Source organism: Octodon degus, unplaced genomic scaffold (genome assembly GCF_000260255.1).
Source record: "Octodon degus isolate 3935 unplaced genomic scaffold, OctDeg1.0 scaffold00089, whole genome shotgun sequence".
Taxonomy (NCBI): Eukaryota; Metazoa; Chordata; class Mammalia; order Rodentia; family Octodontidae; genus Octodon; species Octodon degus.
In genome coordinates this window covers 3,592,671-3,617,494 of record NW_004524665.1, presented here as the reverse complement: position 1 = coordinate 3,617,494, position 24,824 = coordinate 3,592,671, and the positions used below count along the sequence as shown (strand labels likewise).

Below are 24,824 nucleotides of genomic sequence, written 5' to 3'. Positions count from 1 at the left end.
ATATTCTATAATGATTCTTAAATAAAACTAATCACAAAAGCTAATGAGGTCAAACATGTGTTTTGGAAGCAACATAGCACTGACTCCAGACTCAAGAGTGCATGGACTTAATATCTAAAGGTACTAGCTTTGTGATCTTATGAAACTCACTGTGCTTCAGTTTCATTATCTGCAAAATGGGAATAATACTAATACATATTACTGTGAAAGCTAGAAAATGTTATTTAGAACAGTAAAGAAATTAAAGCTCAGCGAGAGCTTACTCCACGTCAGGCATTGCCACCTGGCTTCTCATGAGTTAGTGGTTACAAGCTATTTGAAATGATTTCTGCCATAAAATAAGTGATGCACATTACGTCATTACTGTCATAACAATCACGTCTAAAATTAATGGTTTAAGTTGAGTTACAAAGACAAGAATGCCACCTACTAAAGGTGTTAAACATCTGGCTATCAAACACAAACTTTAGGATATAATACCAGTTATGTTGTGAAAGATTTTCATTTCAAACCTGAATAATTTCTTGTAGCAACGAAACAAAAACAAAATGGCTTTGCTGTTAACTTGAAATGGATAATAATCCAAAGGCCTCGCTTGTCTTGTATAATTCTTTTATCTATCTAAGTATCAGTGACCTATTTTGAAAATTGGCATAATAACATCTATCTGGCTGAGACACTGAAGAATCATAGATAACAGTATGAAAGCATAATGCCTATGAAAATTTTGTTATTACTGTTGCTATTTCTAAAGCCACAGAGATCAGGTCTCCTAAAACATTTAAATAATCTACTAAAATAAAGAACACTGATCACGGGCCAGGGGTTTGGCTGTTAGAGCACTTGCCTAGCAAGTGGGAGATCTTGGGTTTAATGCCTCACAATACAGACAGACTAGAAAGAAAGGAGGACAGGGCCAAGTTATAGGGAAAAAAATACACTAAATACAATGATTATGATGATTTTCTGGGGTAGTAAATCATAAAACATTGACACATCACCATAAAGTGAACAATCCGTAGCCAAAAGTTCTCTAGTGTATCACTAACAAATGCTATTAAATTAGCCTCAGGACAAAGGAGAAAGTTGTATATAAGCTGCTGGCCAATGTCCAATTCCAGTAACATAGAAAGGCAGTCTCCAAAGTTCCAGAGTCTCTAGAAACAAGGATCTAGCAAAACCAGGAAAATGGGTCACTCCATGTATCTAGAGCCCTTTTTAAGCAATATTCAAAAGGCGGGAAGGGACAAGCAGCACTGCCAAAGGTATCTACTTCTGTAAGCAGCAGCAAGAGAAGGGTCAAATACAAACTCCAAGAACTATGGACTACAGCAAGTAAGATAGGACACTCAAGGGAAGTAAGACCATATTTCTTGATATGTTCCTGCTAGACTCTTAAGACAAAAGTCTCAGACATTCGTCATATGCAAAGATGGTCACAAGAAAATACATAAGATTTCTATTCACACAGAAAAGCACAACCAGCAGTGAAAGCTATTTACAATAAAAAACTGAATTAATTACCTTTTTCTAATAAAATTTACCATTTGATCCCTTAATGACTATGTTCATCATTAAACTCTTGCAACTTTTTCTTCTGGTTTATTTGCTCTCCACCTTACTACTACTGAGCTGTGGCTCAATGTAAAATGCTTGCCTAGCATGTATGAGGCCCTGGGTTTAATTCTTAGCAGAAGACAGAAAAAAAGAGAAGAGAGAAAAGAAAGGGCCACGCTAAGAAAAAAAAAAAAGATTATGACAATTTGCTGGGGTGGTAAATTATAAATCATTAACACTCTAAAATGTTTTAAAGACAATATGAAGCTGAGATACTAATCAAAATAAAGTGAGAAAATGTCACCATAAGTGAACAATCCGCAGTGCAAAGGTGTCTAGTGTCACCAACAAAAGTTAAATTAGCCTCAGGACAAAAGAAAAAGTTGCATATACACAGCTGGCCAATGTCCAATCCCAGTGACACAGAAAGGCAGTCTCCAAAGTGCTAAAGTCCCTAAAAATTAGGTTCTAGCAAAGCCAGAAAACCATATTACCCCATGTGTCTAGAGCCTGGGGTTTGTGCTCTAAGATGGGAGATGGGAATTATGTGTTTCCTAGACATTATGACCTGGAATTTTTTATTTTGCCAAGAAAATAATTATCTGCCTACTGTAAAATGTAATCAGAAGCTAGAATATTAAAAAATACAGCATTCCATCAGCCAGGACAGAAAGAATCCATGAATATGGCCATAAAATGTCAAAACAAAGTTCAGTCTATAAAACTCATAATTATATAAGAATACATTAGAATTGTACATCTCTAGAAGCTTAGCACTAACGTTTTATCCTAGTACTAAGCTTAGCTTCAAAAGAATTTTTAATACTGAATTTCCAAGCAATTTCTATTAATTTATATAAAAGAATATTTATCTACTTACACTTCTTCCTTTTCATTAAGAATTATTACTATAAATTATGAAAAGCTGTGCTAGGCACGGTGGTGCAGACCTGAGGCTGAGGCAGGAGGGTAATTGTGAGTTTGAGGGCAGTCTGGGGTACACAGTGAGTTCAAGGCCAGCCTGAACTACATATCAAGACCATATCTTGAGGGAAAAAAAATCTCAAGTTGCAGTCAGAGAAACATGCTCAAGAAACAAGAAAGGTTTAGAATTCAAGAATATTAACTACAAATTGGTAAGGGCTAACAACTACATTCTTGATTTCAGAGAGCCTGAGATGGAAAGCAGCAATTGCAAAGTTATCGCTCCTCTCCTAAATCAGAGACACCAAAGGATGGTCACCAAAGATGGGCACAGCACCCTACAAATGGATGGTACTCAAAGTGGTCTTGCATATCTTCGAGATGCATGGGGAATCCTAATAGACATGCGCTGGCGCTGGATGATGCTAGTTTTTTCTGCTTCCTTTGTTCTCCACTGGCTTGTCTTTGCAGTGCTCTGGTATGTTCTAGCCGAGATGAATGGTGATCTGGAACTAGATCATGATGCCCCACCTGAAAACCATACTATCTGTGTCAAGTACATCACCAGTTTCACAGCTGCATTTTCCTTCTCCCTGGAGACGCAACTCACAATTGGTTATGGTACCATGTTCCCCAGTGGTGACTGTCCAAGTGCAATCGCCTTACTTGCCATACAAATGCTCCTAGGCCTCATGCTAGAGGCTTTTATCACAGGTAATTTGTCTTTGTTCTTAAAGTAATTGCAAGCATTCTAAAAAGGGTATTGTCAGTTATAAGAAACTCTGTTACAAAATAACTAATCTGTGTTATTAGCAAGTAATGCCTAAGAAAGAAAAGAAATAGTCTAGGGCCAAACAAAAATGTATGGGGCCGGCAAGATAGCTCAGTGGAATAAAGCACCTGCTTAGGCAAGCATAGGGACCACTGTTTGATCCCTGGCACTACATGCCATACCAGCCCCACCCCTAGGACAGGCTGAGCTGGCCACAAAGTCCAGGTATAGTGGCACATGCCTGTAATCCCAGGGCTGGGGAGGCTGAAAGTAGGAGGATCACCACAAGTCTGAGCTACATAGTGAGATCCTGCAACAACCAAATACATTAAAATAACAAAGTACATAAATAATTTTAAAAAGAATGTGACATACTTAGAGTTCATCTATTAGATCTACTTAATGGAAAAGAGGGTCATTATAACACTAACTTGCAGGAATATCCTATGCCAAAAAGAAACTGACAAGAGATCTTGAAGTTTTTCACAGAAGCTAACCACTTCGTAAAATAATTGAATAAACATGTTCAGTGCATATTTTGATAGTTGTACTACCTAACACAGGAATTTGATTTTCCTCTGCCCTTTCCCTCCTTTTCCCCCCTCCTCTACTTTTTCACTGTGCTATTATTTTCTCCCTACATCATCTTACCCAATACCAATGAGCCCACAGTAGCACAGCCAGCAATACACGCTGGAGAACATCCTTAGCAAACTACACTGAAGAGATGGCTATAAACATTAGAAAATTTTGCTTCTGCAACTGGTAGCTAGCTGGGTATGATGGCACACACTTCTGATCCCAGCACTGGGCTACTGAGGCAGGAAGATGGCACAATGAGTCCTAGTCTGGACAGCTGAGTGACTTAGCAAACACTGTCTTAGGCAAAGCCAAAAAATGTTCTTGATAGGATCTAAGGCTCTTTCCTCTAATAAAGTAAAGTTAAGTTAATGCCTATTTTTAATATGATATATATAGTATAAAAAGAAAACCTGGCTTTAACTACCACATCACTTGAACAGTGATCTGACATGAAGTCCCAGAGTGGTATCAACCACCTGTACAACTTAAAATAAATTCTTAGCTTATGTAAGAGTCCCTACCCTAGTCACTTCTTGGATAAATTTAAGGGACCTGTGAATTTAGATGAGGAAATCTAAGAACTTTTTGCATTAACCCCTAAGTGAACAGATTTCCTGCTATTAACGATGTAGGGCGCACAGGGTTAGAAGGTAGGCATGGTGGCACATGCCTATAATCCTAAAACTCTGTGGGAGGTTGAAGTAAGAGGGTTACAAATTCAAGTGCAACCTGGGTAACTGCAACTTAGCAAGATACTGTGTCAAAATAAAACAAGAATTAGGGGGCTAGGGAGATGGCTCAATAGAATAAGCGCTTGCCTGCCAAGTGCAAGGGCCTGAGTTCAATCCCCAGAATTAGGATGTAGCTTAGTACCAAGACCCTCGACTGAATCTCCAGTAGAACCAAGAAAAAAGGAAGGAAGGGGAAAAAAGGAGGGAGGCAGAGTTATGTGCAAGGATGAGTAATACTAGTAACTGATAAAAACAGAAATCACAGATACTTTCTTAATTAAACTAAAACACTTCCCATTAACAATATTTAAATCCATGGCTAGAATTTATTACTTAACGCCTCAGTAAAGTACATATAATATCATATTTTTTAATGTTCAGCTGAATTTCAATATATTTGGTTTTCTCTGCAGACATTTTACTTTTAGTCTTTTAAAAATGATTCTAGTAAGCCCAACATGCCAGCAGGCTCTGCTGCACCTAAGTGATTAAGAAAGCTTCATCTAAGAAACCCTCACCTTCACATGGAGGCACAACAGAATGTACTTAAAAGGTATACTGAAATAAAAAGTTGTATGTAAGTTTTAAAGTAAAAAACTTCAACTGAGGGCTGGCAAGACAGCTCAGTGGACTAGGCACCTGCTTGGGCAAGCACAGGGACCCGCGTTCGATCCCTGTGCAGCGTTGGCCCTGCCCATGGGCGCACTGAGCGAACCACTGAGTCTGGGTGTGCTGCACACACCTGTAATTACAGTGCTGGGGAGGCTGAAAACAGGAGGAGCACTGAGTCTGAGCTACACAGTAACACACTGTACCAAATGCATTACAAAAACAAAAAAATTTCAAGAGATATAACTCCTCTACCCAAAATCATTTTACTTAGTCTTGTCTCTACTTTGAATTGAAATTATGTAGTTATAACCAAATTTCACTGGCTTTCTATTACTTTTTTCTATTAAACAGGGAGATGAATATAGGAAATGTGCAACTCTTTAACTTTATGACATACAGTACTAGAGGATGAAGTTTTACATTTTCATTAACAATATTCATTCTGAATAAAGATTTAACAGAAATCCACGTATATTTAAAAAAATTTTGTAGTGCAATGAGACTACCCAAAATTAAACAATGAACTGAATTCTAGACTACTGGAAAGCAGAGCACCAAGAATGACTTAACTAATTGTTATACTCTTCTCAGAAAAGGTACTGATATTTCAAATTTTCATTCTAAAAAAATGGTTTCTAATTTAGGTGCCTTTGTGGCGAAGATTGCCCGGCCAAAGAATCGAGCTTTCTCAATTCGTTTTACTGATTTAGCAGTGGTAACTCACATAGATGGCAAACCTAATCTTATATTTCAAGTAGCTAACACTCGACCCAGCCCTCTCACCAGTGTCCGGGTCTCTGCTGTTCTCTATCAGGAAAGAGAAAACGGCCAACTCCACCAGACCACTGTGGACTTCCACCTTGATGGCATCAGTTCAGAAGAATGTCCATTCTTTATCTTTCCACTAACCTATTATCACTCTATTACACCATCAAGTCCTCTGGTTACTCTGCTGCAGCATGAAAATCCTCCCCACTTTGAGTTAGTTGTATTCCTTTCAGCAATGCAGGAAGGCACTGGAGAAATCTGCCAAAGGAGGACATCCTACCTACCATCAGAGATCATGTTACATCACTGTTTTGTATCTCTGCTGACCCGAGGTTCCAAAGGTGAATATCAAGTCAAGATGGAGAATTTTGACAAGACTATTCCTGAACTTCCAACTCCTCTGGTCTCTAAGAGCCCACATAGGACTGACCTTGATATCCATATCAATGGACAAAGCATTGACAATTTTCAGATCTCAGAAACAGGACTGACAGAGTAAACTTATCAATGGCATCCTCTTGTTAATGTAGTAAATATACCCAGCCAGTTATGCAGCTACTTTTCCTTCACTGTATCTCATGTTTTCTTTTTTACTCAACACCGATTATTTCTGAGTACGTCACGGCAATTATGCCCATGCCCACCAAAAAAAAAAAAAAAAAAAACCAAAGTTTGTATCTGTGGTTATCTACTGAGATCACTGAGACTCAACCTGAGAGATATATTTAAACAGAAATGCTGCTGGTCAGTTTCTAAGGATACAGTATGATACAAACTTGAAAAAGCAAAATGTACTGAACTCCTAAAAAAAAAAAAAAAAAAAAAAACAATAAACTAAAAAAAAAAAAAAAAAAAAAAAGAAAGAAAATTCAAGCATAAATCTCATTTCATCTGCAAAGAGAAGCAACAGTCTAGTTCCAAATCTAGCTCCAGGGGTGAAAGACAATTTCACAATACTGAGGAAAAATTCTTTTACAATTGTTATTTTTTCCAAGATAGCAAAGATTATTCTTTTGATTCTTTATACTACAAAACTAGGGTAAGTATTACCTCCTTCATGGAGTGGGGAGGAAGAGTTTGGTCCTGGGGATCAAACTCAGGACCTTGTGCTTTTGAGGCAGGCACTTATGCCGCTGAGCAATCTCCTTGGCTACCTCTTCCATTTTTAAAGCTAACAACAAAAATTCAAAAGAAAAACAACACAATATAGTTATATATGATCCTAAAATCATTTCAATATGACATCATGCATGTTCCCTTCCTTCCTATGACTCGTTTAAGGACAAAAAATTATGACCTCTGTAAATAACTCATAAATACAAATATATATAAGTTTTATAAACATAAAGGTTTAGTAAGATATAAATCAGCTAAGAAAAAAATCTCCCATAGATAAAGCAAAAAATAATTAGGCAACAAAGTATTTTCAAACTGAAATTCCTGTTTCCAACATCAAATAGTTTTTTCTATAAACACAAAATGAGTGTTTATTCACCAGTAGGAGGTTGGACTGGATGATCTCTTCTTTCCAAGTCTAAAACTCCTTGAAAATTATGCTTTTTCTTCCTCAGTTTTTATTTTATACATGCTAAGATGAACGCTTCTTATGCACAGCTTAATTTAGGGTATTTCTGGGAGTAATTTTTATCTTTGATTAAAAATAAAATTATCGAGGAAAACAACCAGAAAAAAGTCAATGTATCAGGTTTGAGATTGTGGCTGTTCTTTTGTGAAATTTCCCTTATCCAGGCTTATGAGGGAAAAGGGAAAGATTATGCTTCCCCACTTGTGACGACCCAGGCAGCAATCATCTCTTGAAATAAACACTAGCTGAGTAAAGGCAAGCAATGGTAAAGAGTAGGTCACAGCAGCAGGCCACATTTTTCTACTCTTTAACCAAAAGGAAAAGAAAATAAAGAAGAACACTGGAGTGGTCTAAGACTGACAATAGGAGACTATCAAGAACACAGAAACCTAATTACTGTGAACTTTTGCTGTTTAAAAATCTTAACTAGTAGTCAAACCAACAGATTTTTTCAGACTATTGTAAACACACAAAGATAGCAGAAATTCTTATTTCTACAGTAAATTAATGAGAAAATAAAGTAATAACAACAATTCCCATGGTATGTTTTTTCTAAGAACACTCCATCATTTACCCAGATCATAGCTTCCAATTGAGTGAAGGTGAGCATGTGAGACTAGGGATTTGAGTTTCCCTGGGGATTCTTCATATTCCTCCTTCATGTAAGATGAGTCTCAGATCATCCTTACTAATCATAAAGTAGTGTTTGAAAACTAAATGTGACTTCCCCTAAACATACCAGGGAAGCTGTTAATTAATTTTATTTATTTTTTTATTATTTTTTTAAATTTTTATTTGTGTGTGTGTGTGTGTGTGTGTGTGTGGCCAGCTCAACCCACCAGGGGGCGGCGCTGGCTGGCATGTGGTGCTGGGGGATTGAACCATGGTCCTTGTGCTTTGCTAAACTTGTTCTAAGTAGGTGCTTTAGACCACTGAGCCATCCCTCCAGCCCAATTAATTTTATTTAATAAATATTTTACAACTAAGACATGTAACTTCAAAACATTTTGGGTGCACTGCTGATAATTTTTTCACTTATTTCCAAGAATCATGCTTTGTAGATTAAGAATTACATTGTCTGCAGAAAGACCACTGCATTTCCTGGAAAATGGAGTACAAATGGAAAAGTATCAGTTACTGAGGGACAGCTCTGCCTTCCTAGACTGCTGTTCACTAAACAGAGGCACCAGGGATCTCATACACATGCTCAGAAAGACCAATTAGAACTAATGTAGCACTCTGGGAAACTGATACAGACAACATAGGTCTAGCAAACTAAAAGAATAGTTACTCAAAGTCATAAGGGTCTAGGATTTATGTACGTAAAAGTTCATATTATCAACTGGCAGAAACAGGCTGTAACCAAAATTTCTACATTAGTTTTAAGTATTTCACACCAAAATTAACTAATTAGTACCACAATTGGCTGAGCCTGCTGATATCATGAGGACCATTTTAAAAAAAATGATTCTTTAACTTCATCCTCACAGAACTATATAACAAAATGATCACAAGAAATGACCTCCCTCTGTGAGTGATGATGATTCTTAGCGAAAAGTCTGTGATTCCACCCATATAAAGCAAATGCAAGGGCAGCAGGGTGGCAGAGCACTTGGCTAGCATGCATGATGCAAGGATTTGATGCCCAGAACCACATGGATGTGCACATGCATACACACACACACACACACACACACACACACACACACACACACAAAAAAAAAAAACATGATACAAATTGCCTACAATTTAAAAGAACAAAACAGTCTGGACTCTTCAATACCTTAATTATCTTAATTTAATGCTATAGGACACCTCACAATTGATCAAATATCAGTATGTCCCAACAAACTAGCTTGTGCTATTATTCGTGGAGAACATTAAGATTAATAATGGGCTGTTTTAAAATCTGTAATATTTTCAATAATAATAGATTTATAAAAAGCCCAAAATACTCAGTACAGTTAACTTGAAGTGAGGATCTCATAAAAAGCATTCAACAAAAGCCACTATATTAGAGTGGGGGGGGGATACCATATTTTAGTGTACCTATTAGAATACCAATAAGCATTAGTAGTTAATTATTAATATTTAACCCACTAATCCCCCTTAATCTTATACTTCGTATCAATTTAGTTTCATGCAATCCATCTTTTCAAAGACATATGTGGGGAAAGCCAGGTATAATGGTACATGCCTGTAATCCAAGCCCTCAAGCTAAGGCAAGAGAGTTGCTTCAAACTCAAGGCCAGCCTGGGGTACAAAGTGAGTCCAAGACCAGCCTGAGTACAAAGTAAGACACTGTCTCAAAAAGTAAAAAAATAAATAATAGTAATAATAATAACAACAACAACAATAATAATAACCAAAAACTGGGACTGAGAAGATAGTTCAGCCTGCCTAGGCAAAAGCCAACAACATGGGTTTGATCCCTGGTACTGTATGCTGTGCAGGTCCTGCCCTGGGCAAGCCAAGCCTGCTGGAGCATGGAAGCACATGCCTATAATCCCAGTACTGGGGAGGCTGAAACACAAGGCTCACTGCAAGTCCTAGCTGCATAGTGAGACCCTGTACCAAATACATAAATTTAAAACAAAACAAAACAAAACAAAACAAAAAACCACTTCAAACAGAGGGTAGCTAGGCAAATCAATTGAATTTATACGAAAACCACAAACAACGGAAAAAGTTTATAGTCATATATTCCCACCACCAAAATATGATTGATTATACATCACAGTTAAAAGTCAAGCTACTGTCATCTGGGGAATTTACTACTTTCCCAAGGCAACAACCCAAGTCATTTTCAGACAAATTCTAATTATTAAAACTTTTCAAAAATGTGTAAATACCTGGATCCTTGAACCTTCCACACCCCCTTCTGCTTCTAAGGCTCATGCAGGCCATGTCTAACTCTCCTCTCACAAGATCACCACACAAGCCTTTGCAGGCAGTGACCTTGTCCTGCCCACAGTCCTGACTCCTCTCCAATCCACCCACTTCTCTCTACAGGCCCCATGCCACAGGTTCAAATGCCCTGGCCAAATGCTCTGACATGCAGACTCTTTCAAGATGTGGCTGCAAAACAAAACACAATACTTAGGCTGTCCCATGACAAAATAGAAGATACAGTAATAGGCCCTGTCACCATCTGACTTATTGAGGATAACTTAGATCTAGGAAATACTGCCCTCAGCTGTGAAGACACCAGAATGTCACTGATCAACATGAAGTACAACCAAATGAGAGCTGATGCCTTGATTACCATTACACACAGCTATTCCTTATTTGTTTATTCATTTACTTTTGGTACAAGTAATCAAACTCAGGACCTTGCACTTGCCAGGCAGCCCTTGTGCTGCTGAGCTACATTCTTGGCCCACTACTCCATATTTAAATTCTGTATTTTTGGGTTATATATGACCACCTTTTTGCTGTTAAACTTCCATTTAATTAGATCTGGTCTCTTGTTCTACCTTCATTCTGATCCCAAATTCAAACCATTCTATTCTACAGGTTTATTTCAACACTAAAAAGATTTGAACCTGGGTGTGGTAGCATGATCCCAGCACTGAGGAGGCTGAGGCAGGGGGTTACTACAAATTTGAGGCCAGCCTGGGCTACACAGTGAGTTCAAAGCCAACCTCAATTACATAGAGAGACCTTGTCATTAAACAAGCCAAAGTGAAATATTTCAAAACTGGACCAACACACCGAAGAAAGGAATATTTAGTATCCAGTACGAGGCCTGGAGCATAAGTAGAAATTCCATATTTGTTAAATTAATGAGTTCATACACTCTTACTTAACATGCTTCAGCCACATGAAACACCAATGGTATGTGCATGATTATCCCAGCAGGTAGGTATTAGTCAGCAGTTCAGGGTGTAAAACCAAGAGGCGATCCAGCCAAGTTGACAAAACATATCGACCACAACAGGGTGGCTTCCAACTGGCAGTCCAAATGGATCTGATTACTCGTATCAGTCTTTTTAGTAATAAAACTGGAAAAAAGCCATCTGATAGAACAGTCATGCAGGTTACATCTGTGAGTTCAAGCTACTCACCAGCAAGACACTGAATTATAGTCCCAGTTAATCCTAAAAATTCTGTAAGTAATTATCACCTCTTATGATGACACTAATGAATACATGGGAGTTTAGAATATCCACATCGTTCTGCTTCCAAATTTTGTACTCTTTAAACTAACTCTCATCATCTTACCATACTCTTCAACAAAAGTATTAAATCAGATAATGATGAAAGTAGAGGTGCCAGTAAGTCCCTCAAGATGCTACTCATCCAACAGTCCACAATTCTGGTAAACCTGACAATAGTGTACCTATTCTGAATGAAATTTCATGTTGCACTCATTTTATGTCTTTTCATTACTATTTGCAAATTAAAGCCACGCTAACAAATGAGGACTTTAAATCACTGACATGAATGAGTTTGATATGGAAACAGTGAAGCACACTTAATTACAATAAATACTGCACTTCTTCCAGAACAATTTGCAAATCAGTCTGTGGATGATACTTACATACCTAACATGTTTACGAAAAACATTTTCCCTGTCTAATTCATCATAAACACTGAAATCCTCTTCCTTTATTGTGGAAACCCTATTCTTTCATCCTCTTTGGTGGGTGCCTTAATTTATTTGACTAGTCTCATCTCAAAACAAGAAAACCTAGTTTATATAAAGGGAGGGAAACAAAATTATTACTAAAGTAAGAACATTTGCAATTAAGTAAATCCTTTCACACAATGGAAGACCTTAAATAACCAAAAATACTAAATACAAGCAAGGCTACAACCCCATCTACTGAAGAGGTACCGGTCACTGAGCCATTTTTTACTTTCTCCTTATGTATGAACCAATTGTTAAGCACCAATACCATAAAGGTGCAGAACAACAGTAAGAACCTTACCTACATCTTTTCGCCCTGGTTTTTCAAACCGTCTGTCACCCCTATAGAAAAAGATAAGATAAATTTCAAATAAAGCTCAAGTATATACATAAATTTCCTATCCATGACACTGACTTCCCTGTATTTTATAGCAATTCTTTGTTTTTTCAAGTTATAGAATATGGATATTATATGGTTTTGCCTAATATTTGGAAAATAAAAAAGCCCAAAGATGAAAATAAATATTCCTCTATTTGTTCACTCATAAATTAGTGAACTAGCTACCACTAATTTATGATATATACTTTACTTAGATACATGACATAGTTTTTGTTTGTTTCTGGGTTTTTTGGCAGAACCAGGGATTGAACTCAGGCCCTTGCACTTGCCAGGGAAGCGCTTATTCTACTGAGCCATCTCCCTGGCCCCAATACAGTTTTTATACTGCTTTGAGAATGTTTCCCCACTTCATTAAATATTTTCAGAATCATTCTTAACCTTCCTGGTTGTATAGTTCTTTATTGTATGGATATACCATTATATAAGGGTAGTATCAACTTCTTTAATATGTTTCCAAGTACTTTATAAAAATCATAACAATAATATCATTGTACATCCATCAACCCATTTGCAACTGCCATCATTTATCATGATAGTCTTCATGTAAAATCACAAGCAATACAGAGAAAAGATGTTTTTACCAATACCAACAGAGAAAAACAGCACTGCTTCTCGCTGGAGCTCATCAAAGAACAAACCAAATTAACTATGCTGGCACTAATAAATTCATCTTTGTATCTAGAATGCTGTTCCCTTTACAGCAGGACTATTTAAAAATTTCTAACATACAATTTGATATTCAATATTGACAGCATTTAAAAAAAAATAAAACCCTCGAATTACACACAAGAGGTTTCTCTGCAGAAAGCAGAAAATAATCTTTATATACTAATAAATTTTACATCAATATCTGGATCCTTTACCTTTCCTCCCAGCTCTGTGATCTATGCATTTCCCTGCCACCTCCTCGACCAAACACACCCTCTACTTCATCGAAACTTCTTTGGTAAAAAGCACCTTCACCTCTACCTCTGCCTGAAAATAAGAAAAAAAAAATGATAGTCAGAAGTCAACATCGAGCACATTATGAACACCAAAAATTCATCTCTGAAGTTCTGCCTCTAGATGAGGTAGGATAACTACATGTAAATATTTCACAAAATCAGATGGACTTTTTACCTGTGAGAAGAATAGAAATGAAAAGGTTGGACCACAGAAGGTTCAAAGGAAAAAGTTAAAAAACTAATGAAGGAGCCTCTATTGTGAACAAAAACAATTTCAACTGTAAGCTCTTTAAGCCAGGTGTTATGGAACACATCTGTACCACAGCTACTCAGGAGGCCGAGGCAGAAGATTCAAAATGTGGATCTAGACTGGGAAAGATCATGTCTCTAAAGAAAGGGCCAGCAATATAGCTTAGTGACAGAACATTTGCATAGCAGAAGACATTGGGCCCAATCCCCAATCTGCAAGAAAAAAAAAAAAAAAAAAAAAAAAAAAAAAAAAAAAGGCAGGGAGCTTCTTAATAAAAACTTCAGCCAGGCATGGTGATGCACACCCGCAACCCCAGGACTCAGGATGGTGAGGTAATAGGACTGCTGCATGTTTAAAGTCAGCCTCAAAAAAAAAAAAAAAAAAAGAAAAAGAAAAAAAAGGTCAGCCTTGGCTACAAAGTGAGTTCTATACCAGCCAAAACTGCATACTGAAACCCTGTCTCTAAAAGATCAACAATCAATCAATCAATCAATCAATCAAGAAATACTATAATTAATCCTTTCATTAGTTGTTTTTGATAAAAATGGAAGAAATATTAATTTGAACAGTTTGTAAAGAGATAAGCTACAATTTAAACAATCAAGCACAGAAAAGTTACCTAACTGAGAAAAGGGGTCTCTTAACAGATCAATTCTAAAAGCCTTTTTTTTTTTTTTTTTTTTTTTTGGTACTGGGGATCCAACTTGGGACCTTGTGCTTGCCAGGCAGGCACTTATGCTGCTAAGCTATATCTCCAGCTAAGAAGCTAATTCTAAAGCTACAAGTTACATGAACTACCTACCTAGAAGAAAAAAGGCACCTTTTACTTTCTACTCAAATCTTGAGGTAAGGAAAAGCATGGCAGTGCACGCCTGTAATCCGAGCCCTTGGGAGGCTGAGGCAGGAAGATTGCTACAAGTTCAAGGCCAGCCTAGGCTACAAAGTGAATCCAAGGCCAGCCCAAACTGATAGTGACCCTGTCTCCAAAAAAAATAAAATAAAAAATCTTGAGGCAAGAAAAATATCAAAATAAAAAAACACAGAGCTGGTTAAGAATATATGGCTATAGGATACAGAGGCACTGGTGACCCAAACTACAAATGTAAACTGGCTTTTACTGAAATCAGTTTGGTTAAATCTATCAACATCTGATTCAGTAATTCAATTTATGCTGACAGAAATATTGTACATATAAGCAAATACAGTCACATACCACATAACATTCTGGTCAATGATAGACAGTTCATTTGAGGGTTGTCACATCAGATTGTAACGGAGCAAACTTCCTGTCATTTAGACACCACACCATTATAATCTCACAGTTCAGAGATATACTCAGGTGTCTGTGATGACCCTGGTTTACATAACCTACTGCAGTACAGTGCCAGATGTACAAACATATAGCACTTACAATAGGGTACACAGTACATAGTATTTGACAGCAATATCACCACTGTTTCTATATTTTATGTATCATTTAAGTGTATTTCTTTAATTTATTAAAAAGAAAAGCTGAGGGGCTGAAGAGACAGCTCAGTAGAATAATTGCTTGCCTGGCAAGTGCAGGGTCCTGAGTTCAATCCCCGGTACAAAGAAAGGAAGGAAGGAAGGAAGGGAGGGAGGGAGGGAGGGAGGGAGGAAGGAAGGAAGGAAGGAAGGAAGGAAGGAAGGAAGGAAGGAAGGATGGTTGACTGTGAAACAATATGCCAACTTACACCAGGAGTAAGTTAAGAAACCTTGTTTTTCCTGTCTTTTTCTTGGACCAAGACCCAAATCCTGACCTATACCACCCAGGTTTAAGTACACTCTGATGTTCACACAATAATGAAATAAAAATAACTTAATGACCCATTCCTTAGAATGTATACCATAGCTAAACAGTGCATGACTGTATTTATTTTCACTGTAATGTGCAAAAACTAGAAATAATTTAATGAAATGGCTAAATCGTAAAACAAAATACACTCTGAAGCCAAATAAGATTAAAAAAAGCACTGATATTAACATAAATCTGTCACACTATTGAATGACAAAAGCACATTATGTAACAATGCACATAAAAATTATTCCATTTATATAAATACCATTGCTACACAGTTACAGTCAGGAAGGATACATATATCCAATTGTTGATCTAGAGGGAAATGACAATATGTACTTTCAGTTTCATATTTTATGTATAGTTTTCACAACTAATGCACACAATTTTTAGCTAACACCTGGGTGAGAAAACTAGAGGAGGGATGAAGTTTGAGAATATATTCTGGCCCTCATCCCCAGCTTGAGTTCTCTTTCACAATGCAAGTGACCCCCCAAAATGATGCATTTATTTTTATTTTTTGCAGTCCTAGAGATCGAACTCAGGGGCTCATGCTACTAAGCAAGTGCTCTACCACTGAGCCACATCCCGAGCTCCAAAACGATAAATCTTGAGCAAAAGTATGAATACATTCCAAAGCCAAACACAACTGAGTTAATCACTTCAACTACCTATGTAGCACTTGTTACACACTACAGGCAGTCCTGAGTCCTGTTGTTTTGTTTTTTTGCGGAACCAGGGACTGAACTTAGGCCCTTGCACTTGCCAGGAAGTGCTTATTCCACTGAGCCATCTCCCCAACCACCTATGTAGCACGTGTACTTCTTTGTTATACTCATGAACTGACTCAAAAGACAGCTGTAACTCCTACATGATCACACTGTGAAATGCTAAACTAATGTACATAATTATATATGGGTAATCTTAGGAACAATGGACATATTTTTAATTATGCATTTATTCATCTTTAAACTGAAAGTGAAAACCATAGTAATCTTAATAATGTTAAATTTGCCTTCCAGTTATACTTTCACTCTGACACAATGGAATATCAATACACAGTTTAATTATTTCTCCTTTTGAGGAAATGAACACTTATAATTTAATACTGTAAAACAATGTAATTTAAACTATAAAATAATTGTCTTTCTCTACAACCATGATTTTAGGATGAGAAAAGTGTCTTCTTCCTTTAAAGCACAATTAAAGGAAAGCCATTGCATGTACATATTATCTTAAAAAAAATTATTCTAGAAACACATAGATATAAAAAATAGTCTTTAGTTTACCAAAATAAAAAACCAAGGAAAACACACAAAATATTTTCTGCCAGTTTTGACCAGCCTTAACACTGGTCCTGTTTGAGTCTGAAAACTTTATTAATGGGGAACATAAAATATGTCACATTCTATAGCATTCCTGTTTGTCAAACCTGAACCACCTAAAAATGTGGTTCCTGGGAATAAGCAAAAACTGGGCGGGCGAGATAGCTCAGTGGACTAAAGCACCTGCTTAGGCAAGCACAGGGACCATGGTTCGATCTCTGGCACCACATGCCGTGCCATCCCTGCCCCCAAGACGGGCTGAACCAGCCAGCCTGGGAGTAGTGGTGCATGCCTGTAATCCTGGCGCTGGGAAAGCTGAAAGCAGGAGGATCACCACAAGGCCGGGTTGCATAGTGAGACCCTGCAACAACCAAATACGTTAAAAAAATAATAATAATAGCAAAAACATTTCAAAAAGTGAAATTTAAAGGACTATCCTACTGTCTAAGATTTTTACCTTATTGTTTTTAGGGATTAAAATATATTTCCTTTTAATAATGCTAAAGACAGTGCTGGTTGATAGCTGTGTGGAATAGCTTTAGTTTTTCCACTGCTGCTAAGAAATATCTTTAATACCTTCTTAATTCGTCAACACTCTAAACTACAAGTTATTTCAAACCTTAGGCTTTTAAAAATTTCTATTCCTTGTGTACCTTTACTTGCTAAAATATTATTTTAAGAATACAAAGACAACGGGTCAGGCATGGTGGCCCACACCTGTAATCCCAGTCCTTGAGAGGCTGAGCCAGGGCTGTTGCAGATTTGAAACCACTCTGAGCTACAAAGTGAGTTCAAGGCCAGCCTGAGCTGCATAGCAAAACCTTGCCTAAAAAGACAAAAAAAAAGGGACACCAATGTTTATGTTTCCTCTACACCGTTTGCTGAAATGTTATTACTTCATGATAGTTAGAAGACTTGAAATCAATCAACTTTCAGATGAAAATTTCCTCAAGTTGAAGTGAGCCATGGTGATACAAGCCTGTAATCCCAGCTTCTTGGGAGGCTGAGACAGGAGGATTCCAAGTTCAAGGTCAGCCTGAGCAACTTAAGTGTGACTCTGACTCAAAATAAAAATTTAAAAGGACAAGGATATAAATCAGTGCTTTCCTGAGGTCAGTATCTGGTACTATAAAAAGTCTTTTAAAAGTTACCTCAAGTTGAATATAGGATAATCACCTAATTCAAAGAAAAGCTGTAATAACTGATATTTACTCAAGTTAAAATAAAAATCTAAAACCAGATTATAATTGTAACCTTGTTCTGAGCTATAGTGAGCTAGTGACCATTAAAAAGAATCACAGTTGATTCTAACAATGGTGTTAAAGTATTTTTTCACAAATCAAGTGCATTCTTTTGACTAGTTTTGTGCCCTCATTTACATTAGCATCCTAATGAAGTCACAACTTCTCATGCGCCACACTGTCTCTTTCTTCTACATGCAATATTGAAGCTCTGAATCTAATCTTGTGAGAGGAGAAAGCAGGAGCACTGTCGGTCATGTGCTCTACATGTGAGGGCTCTGAGGGCCTGTAGATTCTGGCTCACATCTGCAGCACAGTCAGTGTGGTCCAAAAACTGCTGCTGCCTGAGCAGATTTCTCTGACTTGCCCTGAAAAACCACTGGAGGTATTCATTTAAGTGCAGCTCTTCTCACTGCCATCCCACAAAGGGAAACCTGGGAAATGACCACATAGAAATGAGAGCCAGAAGTGTTCAATCCCATCGCCAAAACACAATCTCACCACCAACGTGCACAGATCTTGGACAAATTCTGCATCACCAGAATCTAAATTGGTGCGGAAATCTGAGCTGCCTGTGGGGCCTCTGTAACACAGACAAGCCAATTCTGTGGTTAAGTGGTACTTTTTTTAAAATATTATAATATTTTTTAAAAATGTATTTAGTACAGGGTCTCATTACACAGATCAGACTCATACTGATCCTGTTTTTAGCCTCCCAAGCGCTGGGATTACAGGCATGAACGCACCACCACACCCAGTCTCAATCACCATCACAGCGCACCCTAGGGGTTGGGGCCGGCACAGCACACTGGGGATTGAACCCCGGCCTGTGTGCTCTGCCTAAACAGGCACTTTAGTTCGCTGAGCTATCTGGTTAGCCACTCTATAAGTTTTACAGATGAGTGTGCCATCTCCTCAGATTAAAAACACTGTCCTATGGATGGATAAATATAACTATGGTAAGTAAAGGTACCTAGAAAAATAAGTGTTAGTGCCCCTTTTAGTTGAGGTTTATTTTTTACTTTTGGTGCCAAGGACCAAACCCAGGGCTTCCAGGTTGCTAGGCAAGTGTTCTACTGCTGAGCTAAATCCCAGCCCCCTATCCCCTTTTTTATCACTCACAGCTGATTCCACTATTACCAGAGAGATATCTGAACACATTTTCTATAAAGATTGTATCAAAAGGCATAATCATAAAATTGAAAAAGAAATTTAGGCACCAGACACTTTTTTTTTTTCTTTTTAAGAGAGGGTCTTGCTACACAGTTCAGGCCAACCTTGAGCTCACTCTGTAGCCCAGGCTGGTCTCAAACTCATAAAAGAACCTCCTGCCTCAGCCTCCTGACTGGTGAGACTGCAGACTAGCTAGGATTACAGGTCACCACGCTCAAAGGCCAACATTCTTATTAAACTAATTTAGTGAAGTGAGACGTAAAGACAATAGCCCCTGGCACTGCAGACCTGCAATATCACTTCTAGAGCATGTCTTGGAAAAATAAGGTATGTTTAGACTTCTATTGTGAGTTAACCAAGAGGGTTAGACGCTTAATGAAATATTTATACAATAAACATAAAGAATGTCCTTATTTAGCAGAAAAATCAATGAATCCCAAATAGGGAGCACATATCAAAGAATCAAGTAAGAGCAGTTATTTTTCTAAAAATAGATACAAATCTATAAAATTATACTATCATACATATATGCCTAGTGCTTTGTGGGGGTGACTCAGGGAGCAATCTGCTTAAGCATATGTATATGAATGGTACCTAATTATACTTCGTTAAAATCCCCAAAAGGTCCTAGGATTTGTAAAACAGTTTTTGCTAACGTCCCTCTATAGTTCAAATCACTCCTAGTACCAATGAGAGCCTTCTACAGAAACTCTGTTATGGAGACCTACAGGGACATCAGTGCTACACAGCAGCCAAGACCCACCAGGACACCTGGCTCACAGAGTAGAAGGCTCTCTGTGGACAAAGAATGGGCACAGCAAGAACTTACAGAAGTTAAGCAGAAATGTCTAGACTCCCTCATGCTCAAATGCATACAGCTAGAATTTGACTCCTCTGCTCCAAAGCAGGGGTTGAGCAACAGATACCTTAAGAAATCATTCAGAAAATATAGGACATTTAGTAGGCAATTAACATCAAAGAACAATTTCTTTAAATCAGGCATTGAAATATGCAATAACTGATTTCCTTCTCCACCTCTGTCATTCCTCTTTTCAAATGGAAGCTCACCTCGCCCTCTTGAAGAACTTCGACCTCTAGGAGCCCCCACCACTGTTCCTCCTCCTCCTCGTCCTGTCAATCGCAGGACAGCCGCACTATTTACAGACATGGAAAAGTTTCTCTGCCAAAAAATAAAAAAAGAAAAAGAAAGAAAACAAAAAAAATGGATAAAACAGATAAAACTGCACGTTACTTCTCCCCACCTCCCACTGAAGCTATAAAATGGCATCTAATCACTACCCTACTGGTAATGGGAAACTGTAACTACATGGCACAGGGAGATAATCTTAACCCTGGCTTTACCTGTCAATTTCAAATTAACATTTCAGATCAACAAAACCGACAACCAGTACATTACACAATGTTAGGTCACTGGGAGATATTATACAAACAAACTAAATGCTGTATGTATATGCACAGAAGCAGATAGGATAAAGAGGTAATAGAGCAACCTTTATAAGGACAAAAATGAAAAGTAATCATAATGTCTGTTCTAAGAGTAATACAATAAAAAAGTTTGACTAATTTTCTTCAACAATGTGAATTACTATCTCCATGTACTATCTGACATGACGACAGAAATCAGGGGTGAAAGAGGAAAAGGCAAAAGAAAGTCTACGTAAGATCAACCACCTGAACAATACATCAATGAGAAAGAAGGATTTTTTTTTAAAAAAATCCCAACATTCAGTCACTAACCTACACTTGGCAAAATGAAATAGTATTGGATGTGCATCCACACATGAATAAGAGAGGCCAGGATGTAAAAACATTTCTAATGACTCTCCTAGACAAATGGAATAAAATGAGCTCAGGAAAAGGTAAAGCAAGAATTATAAAAGTCATGAAAATTATCAATAAAAAAATGAAAATCCTAGGCACTGGAAGCAGAATTTTGCAAGAGGGCTTTAAGTTAACAAAACATTGGCATGCCATGCCAGCCCCACCCCTGGAGCTCACTGAGATGCAGAATTAGACTGGGTGAAGTGGTGCACACCTGTAATCCCAGTGCTTGGGAGGCTGAAAACAGGAGAATCACTATGAGTGGGATCTATGTAGTGAGACCCTGAAGACCCTGTACCAAATACATTTAAAAAACAAAACTAACAGAACCTTACTTGAATCCTTCTACTTTTAGAACCTAACAGGCAAGCACTCAAACATGTACAAGTGTGGTATAATGAGGAAAATAAGCCTTGGGCTCAGCTGCAGCCAAGGGTCCTTCCATCCAAGGATGAAGAAGTGAGTTGGAGTAAGAATCCTTTAATTCAACTGTTTCAGCGTTAAGTGGTTTCCACTGATTTTCTGCTCTGATTACAAATCAAGTAAATTATGTATACATACCTCCCTCTTTTGAAGAACATATAATTGATTTAAAACTTCTATCTTCACAGATTTTTGAAACATAAGCATTTTCATTGCTTATTTAATGATTTTATTAAATTGAATTTGTTCAAGTAAATTTTAGAAATCAATGTAAATACAATTATTTTGAGCTCTACATAGTTACATCACCCAGTAACTTCAACTAAAATCTTGTATGTAACGGATAACTGAAAATTAGAAAAAGCACTAAGTTTGAAAAAAACTATTATACACTATATTTTAATAAAACTTAATAAAGAGAAAACTGGTTGAAGTATACACATTCACTTACCTTTGGCAGAGAATAGGGCAATACTCAATAATAACCCTTGGCAATTCTATAATTAATCCTATGAAATCCCTAAGTCTAGATAAATATATAGTGCAATACTGGAAAAAACACCAGAAGCCAGAGCTTCATATGCTAGGAGCTCATACAGTTCAACACCTAGCTACAAAATTATTACATGTAAAACTCAAAGTACATTCCTAGGTATAGAGAAATTCATTCATACACACACACACACACACACACACACACACACACACACACTTTTTTTTCTGAGAGAGACAGGGTCCAATATGTAATTCAGGCTGGCCTCAAACTCACTCTGTAACCTAGGCTGATCTCAAACTCACGGCAATCCTCCTGCTTCACTGTCCTAAGTGCTGGGATTACAGGTAGGCTCCACCATACCCAGCCCAAATTTACATATATTCATACACTATCACATATTATTGCTTCAAGTGCTAACTGGTACAATCTCTTTAGAAGGCAATTTCACTAAGTATATTTAATATTAATGTCCTGTGATACAAAATTTTCATCTCTTACACATGAATAAATCAGACTTAACTAGAACAACCTTTAATTGCAGCACTGTTTATAAAAATATTAAGCTACAAGTTCAAGGCCAGCCTTAACTACATGGTGAGACTCCTGCATCAAAATACAAAAACAAAAGCAAACAAAAAAATTAACCAGGCAATCCTGTCTTGGCTTTACAAACAGCTGGTTTTTTTAAAAAAAATGTGAATAGTGTATAAATCACTGGACTTCATTTTTTTGCCATCTAGCTTATAAAGCTGTTGCTTTTGAGGACACAGCCTACAAAAGCAAAATTAAAGGAGAAAAAATGTACAGTGAAAAAAAAAAAAGGGGGACTAATTGAAAAATCAGCTGGGATAGTGGGCTGGCCTGACAGCTCAGTGGACAAAAGTGCCAGTTTAGGCAGAGCGCAACAGCTTGGGTTCAATCCCTGACAGGCTGTGCCAGCCCCACCTCCAGGGTATGCTAGATGGAGGTTGAGACAGGGTGTGGAAACTGGGCATGGTGGCACACACGTGTAATCTCAGCACTTGGGAAGCTGAAAACAGGATCACTATGAGTCAGATCTATGTAGTGAGACCCTGTAGACCCTGTACTAAATACAAAAAAAAATAAAATAAAATAAAAAAGAAACTTCCTTAGTTGAATCACATGAAATCCTTAATATTCAACTACTTCTGAGCCACAAACACTGTAATTTCTTATGGTCAACCTAGACAGGAATTCAGAACATGGCTGTAATTAGGAGTATAAAGAGGCCAGATGGCCTCAGATTGCACACTGGCTCCCTAACTCAATTTCTGTGTACTTCGCTTTCCTTATCTATATAATGTAGATAGGGGTAATATTTTCATGAATGTTATGAGTTGTTGCAAGCATTCATATTAAGTATCAAGTTCTTAAAATAGTGTCTGACACACAAAAAACTAAGAACAGATGGATGGACAGCTAAGTATTTGCTATTAATCCCTGGTACATACTTAAGAGAAAACAGTAAAAGAATGGAACTCCTAGGACAGAATGCTACCATTTCTGGCTAGAAAGTAGTTAAAAGAATACACAGTGCCAGCCAAATAGCTCAGTGGATGAAAGTGCCTGTAAGCAGGTGCAGGGGCCAGGGGTTCAATGACCAGCTGGGCCTGCCATGCTGGCCAAGCCCCCAGGGGCATGCTGAGAGGCAAATGAGACTGGGTGTGGGAGCACACGCCTGTAATCCTAGCTCTTGGGAGGCTGTAAACAGGCGGATCATTGAGTCCCATCTAGTAGTGAGACCCTGATCACCCTGTATACCCTTCCCTAAAATAAAAATAAAAACAAATACAGTGAAAGATGGCCTGAACACCCCTGAAGGGAACACAAGAAAACATACTTCTAAGGAAGAGTAACAAGCAGCCAATTTTAGGTGAGTCAAAGATTTGCTTTCATTATGTATTTTTTTATGTGTACTTACATATATATTTAAAAATGCATAAATGAAATAATGTTTTGCAATGCAAAATAAATGTAGAATCTCACAGCAACTACTTACAATTATAGGGCAAATAAATAGAGAAATGAAGGCTGAGAATGTAACTCAGTGGCACAGCACTGGTCTAGCATGCATGGGGCCCTCCAACGGACATGAATATTCAAGAAGAGTGTCAAATCAAAAGAACCAGAAGATTTCTGAACAATAATCTTATCCTATAAAAACATATATAGATAGATACAGCACAAGGGGGGGGAGCTTTATAAAGATAAAATATCTATGTTTGGTAACAAAAGAATTTAAGACGCACAGCAAAAGAAGCTGCTTTGTAAGTGTTTATCTATGCCTTCCATGGATACTGGAAGAAACAGTACACAGAACTCAATTCTAAAAAGATCTACATAATCTCTGAAGAAATAACTTCACAATCCCAAGCACAAATATCAAATTTAGTAACTCTTCAGCCAGCTACAGCACCATCTTATTCCACCATGTTTCAAAGGATCAAAGTCTAGCAAGAAGTATCACAAAATTCTACAAATTTAGTGACTCTTCAGCCAGCTAAAGCATCGTCTTATTCCACCATGTTTCAAAGGATCAAAGTCTTGCAAGAAGTATCACAAAATTCTACATGATGCCACTTAATCCTTTGATGACTAGTGTTCCATTACTGGAACATCCATAACATAGAACATGATGAATTTTTTTCTGTTTTTTATTTTTTAAAGAATAAAAAATAGTGTAAAAAAACAAAAGAAAAAAGAAAAAGAAGAAAGAAAGAAAGAAA

The 24,824-nt window shown here is 37.4% G+C and overlaps 2 protein-coding genes across 2 annotated transcripts in view; one reads left to right on the top strand and one right to left on the bottom strand.

The window, feature by feature from the left end:
- Kcnj13 (potassium voltage-gated channel subfamily J member 13) overlaps positions 1–6,504 on the top strand; it is an 8,891-nt gene extending 2,387 nt beyond the window's left edge. The window contains exons 2-3 of the mRNA XM_004637320.3: positions 2,726–3,195; positions 5,823–6,504. Of these exons, the coding sequence (XP_004637377.1) occupies positions 2,736–3,195; positions 5,823–6,445 (1,083 nt within the window). The 5' untranslated portion in view covers positions 2,726–2,735 and the 3' untranslated portion in view covers positions 6,446–6,504. The remainder of the gene's footprint in view (positions 1–2,725; positions 3,196–5,822) is intronic.
- The window catches only part of Gigyf2 (GRB10 interacting GYF protein 2), a 173,696-nt gene that overhangs the window by 75,659 nt on the left and 73,213 nt on the right, over positions 1–24,824 (bottom strand). The window contains exons 8-10 of the mRNA XM_023722065.1: positions 20,385–20,496; positions 13,428–13,539; positions 12,466–12,506 (exon numbers count right to left, since the gene is read on the bottom strand). Coding sequence (XP_023577833.1) covers positions 12,466–12,506; positions 13,428–13,539; positions 20,385–20,496 — 265 coding nt within the window. The remainder of the gene's footprint in view (positions 1–12,465; positions 12,507–13,427; positions 13,540–20,384; positions 20,497–24,824) is intronic.